This window comes from Chaetura pelagica, unplaced genomic scaffold (assembly GCF_000747805.2).
Source record: "Chaetura pelagica isolate M959 unplaced genomic scaffold, ChaPel_1.0 scaffold39, whole genome shotgun sequence".
NCBI classification, from domain to species: Eukaryota; Metazoa; Chordata; class Aves; order Apodiformes; family Apodidae; genus Chaetura; species Chaetura pelagica.
In genome coordinates, this window is record NW_009954614.1 from 327552 (window position 1) to 347827 (window position 20276).

The window sequence follows — 20276 nt, forward strand, 5'->3', positions numbered from 1 at the left end:
TTCAAGGGCTGATCTCTGAAGAGTTCTACAGGCTCAGCAATGTGAGCCTAATATTCTAATTCCAAAGGGACTCTTGACACTGCATAGTAAAATTGCTTATTAAATTACAATTGAGAAAAAAAATCAGGAAATAGACACCATTTAGCTGGCAGCATACAGGGGAAAAAAAAAAGGGCTGAATTCTAGTTATCTGAATAGCAATGTTAGTGTTCTTTTACTATGTGAAAATAAAATTAGCTTATCACAGATATCATTATTAATGCATGAGATGAGGCAGAAATACCATTTTGTTCCTACCATCCCTTCTGCCCCTTCCCCCTGCCCCCCAAAAGAGAGAGAATAACCTAAAAGCAAAACAAGCTTGCATGAGGACTTTCTGATACAGGCACCTGTGACAGATTTCATTGCTACAGTAGTAAAATGTAGATGATTTATAAATTATCCTAATTTGAAGGTGAAGCATTGTGCAAACAGTACGTGTTGCATTTATTATTTTCCCAGTTAGATCAAAATGTGAAAAGACATGTCCAATAATAGTAAGTTTATTACTCTAATCAGAAACAGGAAATATGTTTTCAGCTACTCTGAACCTTATGTATTCTTTTATTATGCATGAGCAGCTATTACTACTGTTCCATCATATACGTCTCTTAAGGTAGTTATATTGCAGTCTCTGCCTTTTGAATGGCTTTCAAATAAATAAAAGCACTTTTTCATAAAAAGATTTTCTGCAAACATAATTAAGTATTGAAATCTACATTTTAATGAATATAACATCTTCATACGTAAGATGAACCCATTGTAAAAAATCTTAGAGGCTTTGCTTCACTTTGTCATTAAAACTAGTAGAAAATAATTCTCTTTTACATTACAACACTGAACATATGTTATGCCCTTGAATGAGGACTCTCTAGAATTTTGTTAAGACTCTCTTCTCCATTCTCATTTTCATACTCAATGAGCCAGTACTGTTTCAGTCTAAAAGGGATCAGTCAGTAAAGCTGTATCATGAAAGCAGTTGCAGAGTCTGATCAGATTCTTTAAAACTAATTTATATTTAGCCTGTACTCACAAATCCAGCTGCAAATGCTGCTTCAGATGTCACCTCTTTTTTGAGTATAATTTGGGAATTCATAATCAGATTTATGAAAAGAATACACTTTATAAAATAATATTCTTATTAGTTATCCGTATTATGGTATAGACATTAAAACCTGTAACTATCCAAATTACTTTTATTTGCATGAATAGATTTGTTTTTTCCCTAAAAGGAGATATTTAATTATGAACATGTTTCATTAAAATTCAAAAAGAAATAAATTATTAATAAAATGCTCCAAATTTGAAGTGTGTGCTCATAATAAATTTGTTGATTCATCAGTTTGTCTTGAAAAACAATGTCTTACCGTAACACAGCCATATAAACTGGTATGTTTTTTTTTCCTGTCATCTCCTGAGATCTATGATAAGGAAAGAAAAACTGGAATTTTTGGCTTGGGTCCTCTCTTGAATGCTGGTGCAGCACTCTAGAAAGTATTTTGATAAAGTATTTGTCTTTACTCCTGCAGGGTCTCCCTACGAGCCCCAGATTCATATAGCCCCAGAAGAAGTCAAGATAGGGGAAGAGTTTGACATGGTAGATGAGGATTGGGTTAGGGATCAGTTGAGTAATCTGGACATCCATAAATCAATGGGTCCGGATGGAATGTACCCAAGGGTGCTGAGGGAGCTGGCAGAGGTCATTGCTAGGCCACTCTCCATCATCTTCAGTAAGTCATGGGTAACAGAAGTGCCTGAGGACTGGAGGATAGCAAATGTCACTCCAGTCTACAAGAAGGGCAAGAAGGAGGACCCGGGTAACTATAGACCGGTCAGCCTCACCTCCATCCCTGGAAAGGTGATGGAACAACTTGTTCTTGTCACTATCTCCAGGCACATCAAGGACATGGGGGTCATCAAGAGCAGTCAACATGGTTTTATCAAGGGTAAATCATGTTTGACTAACCTCATAGCCTTCTATGAGGAAATTACTAGGTGGATAGATGATGGTAGAGCGGTAGATGTGGTTTATCTTGATTTCAGTAAAGCATTTGACACCGTCTCCCACAGCATCCTTGTAGATAAGTTGATCAGGTATGGGTTTGGTGATCAGGAAGTGAGGTGGATTAGGAACTGGTTGAAAGGAAGGAGTCAGAGAGTTGTAGTCAATGGGGCAGAATCTGGTTGGAGGTGTGTGACTAGTGGAGTCCCACAGGGGTCGGTACTGGGACCGGTGTTGTTCAACATCTTCATCAACGACCTGGATGAGGGTATAGAATGTACCCTCAGCAAGTTTGCTGATGACACTAAGCTGGGAGGAGTGGCTGACACACCAGAAGGCTGTGCTGCCATTCAGAGAGACTTAGATAGGTTGGAGAGTTGGGCGGGGAGAAACATGATGAAATTCAACAAGGGGAAGTGCAGAGTTTTACATTTGGGGAAGAACAACACCATGTCCCAGTACAGGTTGGGGGCTGAACTGCTGGAGAGTAGTGTAGGTGAAAGAGACCTGGGGGTCCTGGTAGACAGGAGGATGACCATGAGCCAGCAATGTGCCCTTGTGGCCAAGAAGGCCAATGGCATCCTGGGGTGCATTAGAAAGGGTGTGGTTAGTAGGTCAAGAGAGGTTCTCCTCCCCCTCTATTCTGCATTGGTGAGGCCACATCTGGAGTATTGTGTCCAGTTCTGGGCCCCTCAGTTCAAAAAGGACAGGGAACTGCTCGAAAGAGTCCAGCGCAGAGCTACGAAGATGATTAAGGGAGTGGAACATCTCCCTTATGAGGAAAGGCTGAGGGAGCTGGGTCTCTTTAGCTTGGAGAAAAGGAGACTGAGGGGTGACCTCATTAATGTTTACAAATATGTAAGGGGTGAGTGTAAGGGAGATGGAGTTAGGCTTTTCTCAGTGATGACCAGTGATAGGACAAGGGGTAATGGGTGTAAATTGGAGCATAGGAGGTTCAAGGTGAATATCCGAAAAAAAATTTTTACTGTAAGAGTGACAGAGCCCTGGAACAGACTGCCCAGGGAGGTTGTGGAGTCTCCCTCACTGGAGACATTCAAAACCCACCTGGATGTGTTCCTGTGTGATGTACTCTAGGTGACCCTGCTCTGGCAGGGGGGTTGGACTAGATGATCTTTCGAGGTCCCTTCCAGCCCCTAAGATTCTATGATTCTATGATTGAGTGGATATAAAGCAAAAGACATCAAGAGGAATTGCTTCGTAAGATGAAGTTCAGTGAACCTTCTTCTTGGAACAAGTGTCTCACCTTCTACATCATGTCAGCCAGGACTGATATGCAGAGGATGAAGAAGGACTTTTAGGGTTGTGAGGGCAGTGTCTCTTGTGGTAGAGATCAGCAGGCATGTTATTTACATTTTTCAAAAGTGCAATGTCTGGGTCCAAAGGAGTTAAATGTCTACCACGACCCTGTGACTTAGGCCAGGAAAATACTGTCCCTAAAAATCTGGAGAGGCCAGGCATCTAAGGATGGATTACATACATTTGGCAATAGAATGTTTAAAATAAAGGACTAAACCTAATCTAGTAAAAAAGGCTAAGGCCCATAATTCTGTCATGTGAGGGGATATCTTTAACTATATTCCAAGGAGTTGTCCTACTGGGACATCACCACGGGCACAGAGCTTTGCTTTTGAATACTTCTTAGCAGAACAAGCATCTTCTCAGTCAGTTGAAGTCAGGCTTCAACAACTCACAGGCAATTTTTTAACATATTCAAAGCAAATTAATAGATATTTACATACTTGTTTTTAACTGTGGGTTCTCTTCAATTGCCAAACGGATGTTCTAGTTCATTTCTTCTTTTGTTTCTGTCAGAAATATAATTATAACACCAAACAGAATCTATTGCTGCTTGTTGAAAGCATCAACTGCTAAGTGAGCTCCGTTCTACTCACTGCCTCCTTCTACCACCTAGTGGCACATTAAGCATACTGCTTTCTCCCTCTACGTATTTGAAGAGTTACATGAAGAATTATAATAAACGTATACTTCTGAAAAGAGAAATGTAACTGGAGAAGAAACAATTTGTTGTGAAAAGAGATAATAGTTTTCATACATAAACTAGCTATGGGAGAACAGACCAGGTTCAATGGTATAAATTACTAATGTCTGAGGAAAATTCTGACTACTGGGGTGTTGTAAAGAGTAAGACAGGTTTGTTGACTGGAGACTTACAGATTTATTTTTTGTGTGTGTGGAAGCACTTGGATTTTAAGTTGAAAGCTGCAGAATGAAATTATTCAATATCCTAAGGAAATGCCTATTATAAACACGCTTGGTTTGCTAATTACCTGGATATCTAAAAGGCACAACAAAAACTTAAAGATATTGTCAAAAGTAAAGAATAATAGAAAGGCTATAGTTTTCTTTCTGCTTACATAATTTTATTAAGTGCTTTCAGTGCTCCATTTTGCAATAGCTGTTTCTTAAGGAAAAAGAATAAATGTCAATGTATTAGGAATTTTTGGACTTGGGATATTTTCACTCAACAGGCATGTCCTGACTTTACATGACTGTGAACAAACATTAATTACCTAAGATGCTTTCTGATCTTCAAGTTGAATTTGGTTTTGAGTTTTGTTTTTTTTTTGTTGGTTGGTTGGTTAGGTTTTGGTGCTGCTTTGGTGGGTTTTTTTAGATAGTGCTGTTTTGGTGAATAAGACAACAAGTGTAACCACGTTTTTATCAAATTCTGAAAAAGGTGTATTTCTTCCTTTCCACTTGCAGCAAAGTGACAGAAGGCAGAATTTCAGCATCCAGGGTATCTTTTGTTTTCTTTTCTTTTAAACATTTGCTGTTCTGTATTCTGGCCATGTCGATAAGTTGTCCATGTGTTTTCCAGGGTGGAAAAATCCCAATAAGGTGGACTGCTCCTGAAGCTATAGCTTATCGGAAGTTCTCTTCAGCGAGTGATGCATGGAGCTACGGGATTGTAATGTGGGAGGTGATGTCCTATGGTGAGAGACCATACTGGGAGATGTCCAACCAGGATGTAAGTACTGCCAAGGACTGATCTGCAGGATGTTTGTTGAAATATTCCTTGAAAACTATTGTCACTCCCTGCCCTGCTTTGCTTCTCATTTACTTTCTGAGGCTGGCACCTCAACTTATTTAAATCAGCATAACTCTAACAATTTCAAAGGAATTGTTCATTTATGAACCCTGAAGATCTGGCCCCCTATAGCTAAAACCTTCAGTAGCTTCCTCCTATGGATTAAGGACATAATACAAAGAGTCATAGCCAGCTTGCCAGGTTCTCATGCTGAGTATATATGGCTTTCACCCAAATCCCTGGCAATCTATAAATCTTGATGGAGTACTGGAACTATTCTGATTATAAAGTTGACCCATTTTCTCCAGTACAGTGTGACAGTGCCCTTCAATGGGCAAACATGGTTAACTTCTAAAAGAGTGAAGCTGCCATGTGAAATTTATTTGCCAATTCTCTTTCTAAGAATTAAATGTATTCTCTTTTCCTTAACCACAGTGCAGGACAATAGTCCTCCCTCATAACAAAGTTGTCCTCTGACTTCTTTTTTGCAAAAGTTGTGGCAAAATAAGCCTTCCCAATTAAAAAAACAAAACAAAATTAAAAACCCAACACATTTGCTTCTAGTAATATTTTTGTCCTAGAAAATGAAGCATGGGAAAAGGGGAATGTTTTTTTCTCCACCAAAATTTAAATTTTCACTAATTATCTTGTTTGAAGGACCCCCATGACAGCTCAAACTGGTATACTCAGTCTTCACATCAGCCATCAATCTCTGTCAAAATGCAGAATATCAGTCAACCCATCTTAACCTCTCTCATATATGTGCCTAGAATATCTCTGCATTGGTTCTGAAAAGTTGACAAGACTTTTCCCAGATGGCAGTTTTTATCTTGTTCCTAAGTTATTTAGCTGTTGAAGTCTTGTTGTGTGTTAAGGCTGCTCAGTCATTTGGGGATAAAGATCTGAGAGAAATTTTCATTTAATAAACATCATCTCAGACTTTTTCAGGAAGAAAAAACAAACAAACAAGAAACAAAACAACAACCAAAACCACTCAAACCAGAAGAGAATAGCAGAACTAAGCCTTCTTTCCTTTATATTTGTACTACACAGACAGTACTATAATCCTACTTCTCTCCAGCATTTCTCTTGTGAGTTTAGCCTTTGGAATCAGACTCCCTCTCTTGTACATCATTCTGACCTGAAAATGCCTACAGCCTCCATCCCCCCTCCATACACCGACCTGTCAGCAGCCCAGCTCCCTGCTGTGATCCTTAACCATCGCCAGGTGTAGGACGATATGCACAGTGCCTGGTTTTGAGCTATGGTTCTGGTAATTGAACAGGCAGTGGTGGTTGGTTGCCCACCTGAAGAGAACAAGCAACCACTGAGCTGAGGTAGACCTTTTTCTTCAGTGGAAATATTATTTTGTTACTATCTGAACTATGAACACATCATGGATCTACTGTGAAATAAGCAGATAAGTCCAGTAGGCTCAATTCTGTTTCCCACAGCTGGCAATCTGTTGCCATTTGAGGTGCCCTAGAATAACTAAGATCTCTACATGCAGCTGACCAAGATGTGCAGGAGACATGAGTTCTTCTGGAGCAAAAAATGAAGGCTGGTCAGGATACCTTAGGAAGTCTAAAATTAGGCTTCAACAACTGAATTAAGATGACTTTTTCCCAGGGGCACAGTGTGGAATAATCTGTGTGCAGATTTCTTATATATTTAAATCTCTATGTCCTACAACAAACTCTATATCTCTGACAGCTTCTGATTCTTACACAACTTATTTAATTTTATTCAAGTGGGTTTACAGTTAATAAAAGAGGAGGAATAGGCAGACTCCAACAACAGGAGTACCCCAGCCATTTCCTTGCCTGAACTGAGAACCACTTAGTTTCTGAACTTGGAATCACCAATTTAAGACAAATTGCCATTGTTCTCCTTAAAAAGCCCCTTTGTAAGAAGCAGTGGTTCAGGAGCTGATTGCCAAGGAGTATGGACATCACTTCAGCCTTGCAATAGCAGAGGGTGCTATGCTGCAGCTAATCTCGTGTTCAGAAGCACAGCCAAACACTGCCATGGCAATATCAGCTTGGTCATCATTAGTATGCTGTTGCAAAACCTGATTACTCTGCATGGCATAGAATGAACCTCGAATTAAAATGCACATATAGACTCAAATTTTCGGCCTTCCCAAACTAGCAGATGCAATGGTTAGTTTCACTGTGAGCCTTCTTTTAAGGGGGGACTGAACAGAAAAAGAAACTGGGAGAAAGGTCCTAGCAAGTTACAGGATTACACAACACCTGAGGTTGAGGGACTTTTCAAGATTGTCTACTCCAGTGCCCCAGCTCAAGCAGGGTCAGCTAAAACATTTTGGCCAGGGGTGTCTCCAACTGGTTTTTGACTATCACAAAGAATGGAGACTCTACAACCCCTCTGGGAAACCTGTGCCAGTCACACATACAATAGAAAAGTGTTTTCTTAAGTTCTGGTGGAATTTCATGGTTTTCAGTTTGTGCCCATTGTTTCTTATCCAGTCAATACTCTGAGTAATAAGTACAACGTCCATATGTGCCTCTAAAAGCAAGGCTCATGGGGCAGTTGCTTTTACCCTTCCACCCCCAGTAGCACTGCCTGGTTGAAGGACTGTACTAAGCTCACAGCCCTTTCTGCTATTGCCCCTGTCATCTGCCACTGGCACATGCTCTGAGCCTATCATGGGCAATAGTCATTTTCCTGCCTTTCCTTGCCATACAATTGGTATTTGGGTTCTCCCTTCCCTCTGCAGCGCCCCACTCATGGCTGGTTTATTCAGAGATTAAGGAAGACTGTGAAGCCAGAGATAGTTGTGAACAAAGTTGGTCCTACCGTGGTGCCTGGCTTCTGTGTAGTTCCAATGCTTCCAACTGCAATGTCACCTCTCCCTAACTCTGCCTCTGCCCCTCATCTTGCCACTCTGCTTATCTGGCTGCAGGTGATGGGCAGATGGTAGTGACTGCAGCTCCAGGAGGTAGGGGAAAAGGATACTTCTTTGCTAGATCATTGTGTCTCACTGTCATGCAATCTTGTGCTATGACGTGGGGAATTTCAATCTCTTCTAGTGGTGAGTGATTTCATATGGTGTTGGGTTAACTCTCTCTGTGGAACCCAACTGCCATCACCTCTTTTACTTATCCTGTAATCATAAATCCTTCTCCCCACACCGCCTGCATTACCAGCCCAGCTCTTTGCCTCTCCCACTGCTGTTACCACTAACTGGGAATGGGAACAGAATGACTTCCTCTCCAGTCCATTCAGTCCCACTATTCACCTCCTGGGAAGAAGGTTTGAATGACCTGTAGAGCCCCCACATAGAGCCCACGTCGCCAGGTGACAGCAGTGTGCAACACAGACCATCATTACAGCTGCCTCTCCCCTTCTTTGAGGCTGCCTTCAGCCTGTTCTCTTCCCCTCTATCAGAACCTACAATGTATCTATTCAAGAATTCATAATGCAGCCCTTCCATTAAGAGTATGTTAAGTATTCTTCTACAGCATGAGGATAACAACATTCAATTACTCTTACATCCAAAATACAAGTATCTGTTAATACAGAATAATAATACAGGCCCCATGGATGCTGCTTATATTAACGATGCTGCCTCCTGGGAGGCTTTCCCTGCAGTTCACCAATGCACAGCACAAAGGACTCCTTTTCCCTGGAGCTCTACCCACAGGCTTTCAGTGCCAAAATGTTAACAGTGGGTACATGTGACCTTCTAAATGCATTTAGAGACCATAAAGATCATTGGGAAATTACAAATTATCAGACATACTGTAAAGCTTACTTGGCTGGATAGTGCAACATATGTTTTAATACAATAAATCACCCTGGATACCCATGAACTTATTTTGCAGAAATCACAGGACTTTCCCAGCAGTTAGTGATACTGTACATATGGCAGGGAAAGGAACAGAGAGGGGCATGTGCTAAACAGATTCATGAAACATTATGCAAACACCTGTTGGTAAGGTCTTGCATAAGGATAGTCAGTCAGAGGTTTTGCTACAACAAAATATCTGGCAGCACTTTTGTATTTTCATCATAATGAAACTCATCTCTAGGTAGCAATAAAGTATTTAAGAATTGGGTGGGTTTTTGTAAAGCACCAAAAGTTTTCCAAGTATAAACTCCACAGAGTTTGGTCTGTTTTCTCACATTCCATCTTACAAATTGCTCTTCTAATTAAACAACTTTCGGACATTCATTCACTTTTTCAGATCATGGTTAAGTAAGTTGATGTTTCGAGTGGCTGCCAGTTAAACATTCATTTCTTACAGGTGTAACATGCCCACCCCTACCCAAAGGGGGGCAATGCTGGGAGAGGTGAGCTCAGCACTGTCTAATGGGGTGCCCGTTTGCAACATGAACACATCTTCAGTCAGATGAACAGCAGGGCTGAGTTAAGTCTACCGAGGGTCTCTTGCCCAACCCCTCAGTCACAGCAGTCAAATCTCAAGAAGCCAGTGCAGGTAGCAGAGTCTGAGCTGATTCAAAGTGTTAAACTGGTACCTCATACCTAAATAAACGCAGTCTGGTTTTCAGAGGCTACAGCTGTTTGCGAGTTCCCTTCAGGTCAGTGCAAGCTGGAGAAATCCAACACCTCTGCAAACTGGCATACTCTATTTGTAGTCCGAAGCAGGGATTTGGAAGCTGAACTTTAGGCAACTGAGTTTGAAAATGTCTCTCATAATTTTTTTAATACTGTACACTGTATAATGTAGAGGCTTAAAAATGTTATTAACTTTGAGAAATGTTCCTGTTTAAGTAAATAACCATTTTATTATTGCAGTAAGTCACTCCAGACCTATGTTGGTGCTGATTAATGCACTTCTTAGATGTGTGGCAGCCACCAGAGGTGTCCATTAATTAGGGCTGCTGCACAGTCTGTCATGTCTTATTGCTTAATTAATAAACATTAGCTAAGATATTGAAATTTCCAAGGAAACTAGTGTACTGATGAACTGACTGTGCTAAGAGCCTGGATTGCTAATGCTCATGTGAGGAAAGGAAGATTTATTATATTCCACGCATTTGTTTTGTAGAACAGCTGTGGATGAAGCCTACTGGGACACCTGTTAGAAGCCACTGTATAAATCAGTGAATGTTGGAGAGCTACAATATTTAAAAATACAAACAAACCAACAGTAAAGAATGTTTAATGGATCATAATCAATATACAAGAAAACTACTGTAGCAAATAGAATAAAAGTCCTTACACTTTGGAGAGTTTATTGTAACAGTAAAAAGATCTTACCTTAACATAGTTTTCAACCCATAGGTATCGAAACACTTGGCAGGCAACTGGGATCAGCTCTGTACCAAGAGATATGAGCAGCTGTCTCTCCCTCCTGGTAGACTTTTGAGATGTCAGAAGGACACTGGGACAATGTCCCCCTGGACTTTCTTCTGTCTCTCTCTCATTAAAAAATCTGACAGTTAACTTTTGAAAGCAAAAATCTATGTTACTGCTAATAGTGAAACTATCAGAAAGATTACAGCTTAATTTTCAGATGCAATCTTTGCCAATTTTACATTATTTTGAAACCAGACATGTAGGACTTTTATGTAGAAGTCCATAAAATATTTTTCATGTAATTTTGGTATCATAATTAGTATTTATGATTAACTCTGTCTTCGACCTTTACAGCTATGTCTAACATCAAACACAAATGATATAGTGTATTTAGCAGGCTCCAGTGTTTAATACCATCTGTGTACAACAATATATAAAAATAATGGTCCCCTTTATAAACACGAAAGCCCACATCTTAAAAGGCATAGAAATAATTACCTATGTTAACTGTGAAAAGTATTCCCTTTCCCTTATAGTTTATATTCTCACTTGCCAAAAAGCGTTACTTGTAAAAATGCACCCTGCCCATTTTAGTCACCTTAATGCTGACCCAAAAAACCCTCTAATAAGTTTTAAACATATTCATCACTGAAAAGAAACCTGCAGCCTCTTTCTCAGTGTTTGATGGCAGCACAGAATATTTTCATGTTCCTTTTGATAGCCATTGAGTGTCACAAAACCAAAACTAGAGAGCAGTAATCAGCCTTTTTGGTAGCAGACTCGAGGCTCTATGTGTATAGAAAATAAGCTAGTGTTCCCATTCTTTCAGGTTGAAATAGACAGTACATGGTTTTGCCATTTTGCTTATTCCTAGAGCTGTTGCTATAACCCTCTTACAGATACAGACATTTAGACCCTTTCACAATCAATGTGGTACTTCTCCAGCCTTTAAAACAGCAAGGAAAAAGGCATTTTAGAGATGTTAGCATGTATAATCTTTACATGGTATACAATTTAATATTTCTTCTTTCTATTAGGTATATAGATATCTAATTGTTCAGAGAGATGCTGTGCAACTAGCAAAGTAGAAATAAATAAGGAACTAAAAAGCTTTAATTCTTCCTTTGAGAGTTGATTCCCATTGCAGGGTTGGGCACTTATCACATCTTTTCTCTTGCTTCTTAGACTAAAAATAATCCTTACTTCACAAGGGGTACTAATGAGGCAATATTTATAGTTTATTTTTAAAATGTGCTGGTATTAATGAAGAATTATAATTATTCTAGTACCAGCTGGCATTTCTTTTCATGAAATGTTCCTTTTGAACAAAAGAGAAAACAAAATGCACTGTAACTTCCTTTCCAAAGATATGGTAAAATACAGTATGTCAAAGAAAATATAGTATCTGAAAAATTTTGGTTGCTTTTGTTTTTTTCCTGAATAAGTTATTTCAGAAAAGCCTCATCAGCTCTCTGTTGTTGTGTCAAGTGAGTGCTATATGTCTCAGAAAAGTAGAGAAGCATTCCCTTATCCGTAAAAAAAAATAATTAATAAATTTCAGAAATTGATCATCTGCAACAGCTACAGATAAATGTAAAGACTATGCAATCTTCATTTCTGGGCTGTTCAGCTACAAGTATCAACTAAGCTATACCTCACACCATAACAAGTTCCTATGTTTTATGAAGCCAAGTTGGAAGGACTGCTTGAGATACATGAGTTCTGACAGTTTTGTGAATAAAATGTCATGCACATGGGGCTGAATTTTACCCATCCTGAGTCTGTAACAGCAGCAATCTGTGGTGCATATTCATTGTGAGGAGGAAATGCTTTGGAAGAAATATTTCCTTAACAATCTGATGGTATTTTTTCCTATAGCAGGCCATTTCATCAGCCTGGATTTTGGACCATTGAAGTAAGTCCCAGGGAGATAAACAAGTAGCCAGAAAGGCAGGTGGAAGGATTATCATGTTGACATATCATTTACTGCTAGAGAACACCTCTGTATGTGTGTGGCCAGTCCTGTCTGTACATATGTGACCTGTCTATCCACAGGTGCCTAACATTCAGAGATTACTGTGGCAAGAAATGCTCTCTTTGGAGTGGCCTTTACTTCCCAGTGCTGTTGCCAATGGGTCTGAAACTTACCCCATGCTAATCTAGTTCCCTACTGCCATGCAAACACTGTTTTTTATGGACAAGTGTTTCCACCAGGATACAAGAGGGCTATACACTGTAGGACCAAGTCACCTCATCTTATAAAACCAGGCACTCAGACAAGAAAGAGTCTTGTTCCATTTTCTACCATGCCATGAAGGGGAGCTAAGGCCCTAACGTAGCTTCATTACTCTTATTTATTTGCATTATGCTTGCAGCATAAGCATTAGGCATTCCTAAATGTAGCCAACAACATTAATTCAGAATTAAAAAAGAGAACAAGGATATATTCCAGGATAATAAGATTTAATATATTGAAGCTACACCTAGTGCTATAAAACACTGATTTGCTGTAAACAGTTTAATGTACCCCTTTCCAGCTGCATTAATATGTCTGTGGCACATACATACATCTGTATGAAAACGATAAAATGACTCCTTAAAGCAGAGTGCATATAAATGCAGTAGGAATGTTTCTCACAAGCACACTGTGTTGGTATAAATATTGTGTACAGTCATTTGTACTTCAGAGAATATTTAGCACTGTTGGATTTTTATGTGAAGTGTTATGTATGTGTGGTAGGGTTGGTCTTTTTCCGTTTTATTTTTGATCAACCACTTATTACCTTCCCATTCTTTCACATATAAGAAATCCTGACTGTAATTTCTGTCATCATCCCTACTGCTACTACAACTCATTGCAGAACCTAGTAACCTTCCCTCTTGCTTTTTAAATCTTACAGAGAATGAATCCAGCCAGCTTTTAAGGAACCTTACCTACGTTTGCTACCTCCTATCATGCAGGGCTGCTCATGTTCTTTTAAGAAAATTTTTTTGTTACCAGCATTACTAAAAACCAGCCTCCCTGCTCTCATTAAATGTAGTTTTTCATATGTGTGATTTATGTGTGACATCAGTTCTGTTTCTTTCCAAATCCTGACAAAACACAACTTCCACATCTGCTGAATCTGAAAGTTTTACTCACCTTAGGATATACAGTAACACTATCATTTTATTAACTTCTGTTTAGTCATAAACAACTTGCACATCAGGTTTCTGAGAGAGGCTTTACTGTAACTCAGTGTGTGGGACAGTGCCTGAATTATTCATACTCTAACCATCAGTAGAAACATTTCATCAGAAAGTAAATTTTCCAGGTGCTGCAATGTGCATTGGTAGTGCTTGATTGTATCGTGGTCACACACTAACGCTTTGTCAGGACACAAATATTGGAGCATTCCAATACGCACTGGCCAAATGAGGATTGTTTGTGGCCCTGTGACTCTCCATTGACCTGCATGGAGATTAAAAAGATAATGAAACTGGTTATTTCTTTCCTTTCTTTTCCTCCTCCTTTCTTGGCTGTTTCAAGAGGATGGCCAGAGAGCCTAAAGAAGTGCCTACCGTGTTTTATAGGCCTTCAAAATACTTCATATTTCCTCTGGTCACACTTCTGTCAGTCCTGATTCCCTGACTGAAGCCCCAGCAATGCATTAAGTGAGGGTGGCTGTGACATTAATTATTATCACTGGTTTCCAATTGACAACTTTACACTGTCCTTTCAGCATTTAGCTCCAATGCCCAGTAATCATATGTATTGTATTTCTTTAGGTTATACTGTCTATTGAAGAAGGCTACAGGCTTCCAGCTCCCATGGGCTGCCCAGCTTCTCTGCACCAACTAATGCTTCACTGCTGGCAAAAGGAGAGGAACCACCGTCCAAAATTTAGTGATATTGTCTGCTTCCTAGACAAACTGATTCGCAATCCAAGCGCCCTTCATACCCTAGTGGAGGACATACTTGTGTAAGACTTTTTGGTACCTTTTTTTTCTTTGTATACCACATAGAGGCTATCATGAGACATTTTAGGGCTTTCAGTAGGGGTGGGAGAGAGCTGCAAAGTTCTGAATTCACTAAGTTATGGAGGTTCAAATAACTTTAAGTCCCTTTTAAGGTTTGCTTTATTGTTAATAAGCTCTTGAATTAGGACTTTTTTTCTCAAGACATGCAGATTATATTAGGCATTTTTCTCTTTTTTTCTGAGCTCAGTCAATCTTTAATCTTTGTAAATCTCTTTGTTCTTTTTTTTGTGTGCTTCTCATATGGGCTTGTTTTCTCTTTGCCATTTTTTTCTCTATTCAACGGCCTGTCTCTCCATCTGACAATGCTCAAGCAATTTCTGAACTGCTTGGAGTAATTTCCTGCAGAAAGTAGTTGTGTCTTAGCTTGTAAAATATTTATTTATCTGCAGAAGAATGGCAACAGTGACCAAATAAGAAATTGTGCTATTACCATCCCACAATAAATTCTTGATGGTGTTGCCCAAAGTTTTTCATTTAATAGTATTAGCGAACTGAATGCAGCCACAGGAGAAGCAAGGCTGTGGTGGAAGAATTTATCAGTTGTTGAAGGCTGACTGATCCAAACTGTCCCTGAATATCAGCTGTAATCAATGACGGTCCAGGCGCCCTCACTCTCTTCATTAGCTGAAATTCACCTTAAGATAAAGGCGCTTTCATGGTTAGCCCCTGGATTTATAAGGGGTTCTCAAGGCTTGGATGGGTCTTCTTGAGATCATCAGCGGGTTAAGTGTTTTTTTCACATTTTGGAGAAAGGCTAAGCAACAAGGTAAAGACTGAGGGTGCTATCTTAGGAAAGGCTGAAAGGAGACATTACTAAGAAAACCTAGAGTTAGGGCTACAGACATTTCATCTACCACGAACTAGTGGGGCTTGTGAGATTTAAAGGTAGCGCACTAGAGTTAGTGGCCTCTATGTGTGTGTGCCTACAAGTATGTATGTGACTTGCTGCTTGTACCTGGGTCACTTTATTTAGCATCAGAGTAATGCATTTTTATATATTCTTTCTTAAAACATTACTTAACATATAAAAACTTATGCGTGCTTTCATGCAGTTGGGCTCAACTACTTGGGAAAGTTTTACCGTTCATGTGGGAATGCTTGATGCAGTCAGTTTGAATTATTTTTTATTTACTGTTAACTTACAAGGTCAGCAGTTATTCTATAGAATTGTGTCATCACAGAGTAATTCAGGTTGGAAGGGAGCTTGGTAGATCTTTAACTGACGTATGAACTTAACCAAATTCTCCTTTCCTTCACTTTTTCTCTCTGTCATTTTGATAATATGAATGAAAATCAGTGTGTTTTATGTGTTTGAATATGTGGTTGAAAATCTGTTAAGATTCCAGGGTGTGTTGTTACCTATGTAATATGTAAGTCATGTTTCATCAGTTAATGTTAGCTGGCTTTTGCTGTCTACGTTTTCATTGTAAATAAAATTCATCCTTCTGATAAGGACTATCATAAAGCTTTTATAAACAGCAATGTGCTTTTTCTGCATTCTATTCCTATGGTTTCTCTACTCAAGACATACAAAGTCAGTGGAAGTCATGAGCTTTCACCAGTGTGGTATGCAACAGAAGACTGGAAATATATGCCTGAAAATTGGATCTTTTTATTATCTTTCTGTTTCATTTATGATAACATTAAGGGAAAGAACTGAACATAGATGTGTATAAATTAGCTTCCTCATTTTTGCTTATTACTCCATCTAATGCCAAGAAGAAGCAAAGACATAAAATGTGGAGGGTTTTTTGCTTCCTATAGCATTAGTTCAAGGTTCTGAACACTAATCAAAGTATTCCCATTGCATAATGGTATAGCAACAAGGAGCCATTTGGGGTTTTTCTTTTTGTAGATAAAAAATCATCTCACAGTGTTGATTATGTGTACTTTTTTTTTTAAATTGTATCTCATTAGGTTTTGTTTTTCCATTACTTTGACTACTGTATTTACAAATTCTTACCATCCTGAACACACAAGATCAGTAAAGAAACACTCTGTGGGAACAAAAGTAAGAGCAGTGGGAGAGGTCTGTTCCTCTTGTTACTGAGCTGCAGTGCTTTAAAAAAAATGTACTGTTTAAGTAGTGCAACTTGACAGACTGACATGACTTACAAGTTTTAGACAAGGGGTTAAAGAGATTCACAGTTAAGATCTGACCTTTATAGCACAGGCTCCTCTCTCATGCCTTCTGCCTTTTCATAAAAATAACACCTAACAGAGTAAATCAAGTGTCATATTTTGTACTGCTTTGGTAACCTTTGCATTTTGTTTTCACAGAATGCCAGATTCACCTGGTGAAGTTTCAGAATATCCTTTGTTTGTTTCAGTCAGTGACTGGCTGGACTCCATAAAAATGGGTCAGTATAAAAATAACTTCATGGCAGCAGGTTTCACAACTTTGGATATGGTTTCAAGAATGAATATTGAGTAAGTATGTAATCTCTTATCCCTACAGTGACTCATCAATCTGAATCTCTTTGTATGCTGCAGTGACATAATTATGATGTATGGAACGGTGCTTTCATTTCCTTTCCTACCTAAGCTAGTAAAATACAGTTTTTTACCAAAACAATGCAGGAGAAAGATGTGACTACAAGACCCAGAAGTGACAGTTTCCTTCTGTGACCATACCAAACACTGCCAAAAGTGAGGCAGAGAGCAGCCTTAAATGTTTCTTGGGAAATCAGTTTTGATCTAGACCACTGAAATTAGAAAAACTTTTCTTACTTTGCTGTGAAAATTATTAGGCCTGTGTCAGTCCTCATGAGAAAGTTTTTCCACACCTTGCTGCCCTTCAGCCATCTCTGACTCCCCTCTATTATTTTTTAAATTAAAACATTGCACCTAGTATATAGGGTTTGGGCAAACTATGAATATAGTAACATAATTATATGATGTATTTTATCCTGTATTCCATTCCTGTTCATTCCTAATTTTTATATGGTGCTCAGACTCTCTTTATTAACAATGGTAATGGTCAATTAAGACTCAGTAATTTTACATTTGAAGTTAGGACTGGTTTTCTCCCATGTGTATCACTTTACATTTACCTACACTGAATTCCATCTGCTGCTTTATGGCATAGTTTTATAAGATCCTTCTAAAACTCTGTGACTGGCCTGAACAATTCAGTCTCAGCAACTGACTTCTTCACCTCAGTGTTCACCTATTTTTTCCAGACAATTTACTGATTTGTTGAAAAGTAAATCACACAGAGAATCACACAGAATTGTCACAGTTGGAAATGACCTCTAAGATCACTGTGTCCAACCGTCAACCTCCCCCCAGCCCCAGAATAAAAGTTTAAAAAAAAAAAAAAAGCTCACTAGAGCATGTCCTGAAGTCTACACAGTTTTTAAATACTTCCAGGGGTGGTGACTCAGCCACCTCCCTGGGCAGCCCGTTCCAGCGCCTGACTACTCTTTCATCAGTGAAGAAATTGTTCCTAATATCTAGTCTGAAGCTCCCCTGGTGCAGCTTCAGGCCATGTCCTGTAGTCTGGCTGTTATTTACATGAGAGAAGAGGGCAAGGCCTGCCTCCCTACAACCTCGTTTCAGGCAGCTGTAGAGAGCAATTAGGTCTTGCCTCAACCTCCTCTTTTCCAAGCTAAACCATCCCGGTTCCCTCAGCCTCTCCTCACAGGACTTGTTCTCCAGCCCCTTCACCAGCTTGGTAGCTCTCCTCTGAACTCGCTCCAGTACCTCAATGTCTTTCTTGTAGTGAGAGGCCCAGAACGGAAGACAGTACTTGAGGTGCAGCCTCACCAGTGCTGGGTACAGGGGCACAATCACCTCCCTTCTTCTGCTGGCCACACTATTCATGATACAAACCAGGATGCTGTTGGCCTTCTGGCACACTGCTGCTGGCTCATGGTGAGCCAGGTGTCCACCAAACGTCTGGCATCATCTCAGAGTAGGTCCCTGCAGGTTTCCATTGATGAAATTGTAAAACCTGATAACTTACTCCTAACCTTCTCTCTTCGAACTGTTGATTTAGTCATGCAAAGACCTTCTTATGCGATAGCTCCTTATTTTCCTTATAAAGGCTGAATGAGAAGTCTTCTCTAAAGCTTTTGGAAATCCAAGCAGGGTGTATAAAATGGATCTCCTTCATCCATATGTATACTTACTCCTCCATTTGAAACAAAGTATTTTTATAGAATAGGACTTCCCTTTGCAAAAGTCATAGTGATTCAAGTAGATAATTGGCTAAATATAGTGAGTCTTGTTCTGGAGATGGGTTGTTGTTTGTTTTTTAGTTTGTCTTATAACCTCTCCTGCAGTCATTTCAACTTTGGACCAATCCTCTGACAAGCACTCTGTAAAGGTTCTGGCATGCAAGACACTTAGATTTCTTCCACAATGAATATCAACTCAAGTAATTGGCTTAGTCTTGTGCCATTGGCCAGTCTTTCAGTGATCATTTCTAGCCAAATCATCATTAGACTCTGCAGACACTCTGGCAGGCTTCTTGTACACCAGTGAGCTTGCAAAAAAGATTATGAGTTTTACTATTAGGTGTCTTTTTCTCATTTTTTATCAAGTTCTTTTTTAGCCTGCCTTACTGTGCTTTTACACATAATTTGCCTAAGGTTATCATCCTTTCTACTTCCTTTCTTTAGATCCCACTTCAGCTTTTTGAAAGATTCCTTCTTTCTTCAAATAATCTCTGTTCCCCTAGGCCTGCTAGCTTCCTTCTTGTTTTTATCAGGCCTTCCTTGATAAGGACTATGCATTGTTCCTGCATTTCTAATACCAATCCCCTCTGTAAAGGTTAATTCTTTTAGCTGACTCTTTTTAACCTCTAAGGTGCTCAATATTTTCACATAGTCCCTGCTGACTTTAAGTGTTGTGTATCACCCCCCCATGTGGATGTGAAGCCCAAGTACATAATAGTTGCTGCTATCCAGTGGCTCTTCATCTGGAGAATACAGAGCCAAGTATCTTGAACTGCAAATATGAAACTGATAATGGTCATACTTCATCCCATGGGCTCCTTTACTAGCTATGTCATAAAAAAATATTTGAGGGTGTCCTGGTTTGAGGAGATGTCTATGCTATGTCTCAGTGTGGGAAAATTACTTGACAGTATCAAAACAGATACCAGAGCTCTAATTACAAGATTTTTATTTTTCTTAAATGGCTCTCTTTAAACAAATCTGGAATTGACAGGTGCATCAAACTTCAACGTTTGCAGCATTCTTATATGTCCCAGGCAGGAAAGTAAACTGTCCTGAAGTAGAGCGATTCATCATATATTTATAGTCTTTTGTGCACAAGAGGCTTTACTATATTTTACTATACTTGCATCCAAGATGAAACTTTTTATCTTGCAGTGACATTAGAAGAATTGGAGTTGTACTCATTGGACACCAGAGACGAATAGTCAGCAGTTTACAGACTTTGCGGTTACACATGATGCACATACAGGAGAAAGGATTTCATGTATGAAAGTACTAGAATCAACTGTGTTTTGTGCCTCAACATTTCTAAAATGGAAAAATATACTCATTCTTCCCTTCTGCTCTTCCCAACTTCAAGAACTGCAGTCTCCTATTCAGATTATAAAAGTACTTCTACGTTAATGCTTCCAAACTGGAATTTTTAATCACACTGCATAGCTCCTCCGCCAGTTATCTGCCGATAAAATCCTGGCCCACTGCAAGACTCTTACTACACACTGATGAATAACTCAGCATGGATGTGTAACTTTGTATAACAGTATTTGGGAAACTTTAACGAACTTACTTGAAAGTAGTAATCTATTTGGCCTGGTGTGGCTTCTTTATTGATGTATTTAGAGTTTGCTGGTAGATCAAAAAGTATTTGACTTCTTTCATGTTCTGTGACCATGT

General features: G+C 39.3%; 1 protein-coding gene across 1 annotated transcript in view; it reads left to right on the forward strand.

Annotated features, from left to right (window-relative positions):
- EPHA6 (EPH receptor A6) overlaps positions 1-19872 on the forward strand; it is a gene marked incomplete at its 5' end in the record, with an annotated part of 345320 nt that extends 325448 nt beyond the window's left edge. The window contains 4 exons of the mRNA XM_010005499.1: positions 4902-5051; positions 14167-14360; positions 16699-16848; positions 19758-19872. Of these exons, the coding sequence (XP_010003801.1) occupies positions 4902-5051; positions 14167-14360; positions 16699-16848; positions 19758-19872 (609 nt within the window). The remainder of the gene's footprint in view (positions 1-4901; positions 5052-14166; positions 14361-16698; positions 16849-19757) is intronic.
- Positions 19873-20276: the final 404 nt, after the last annotated feature.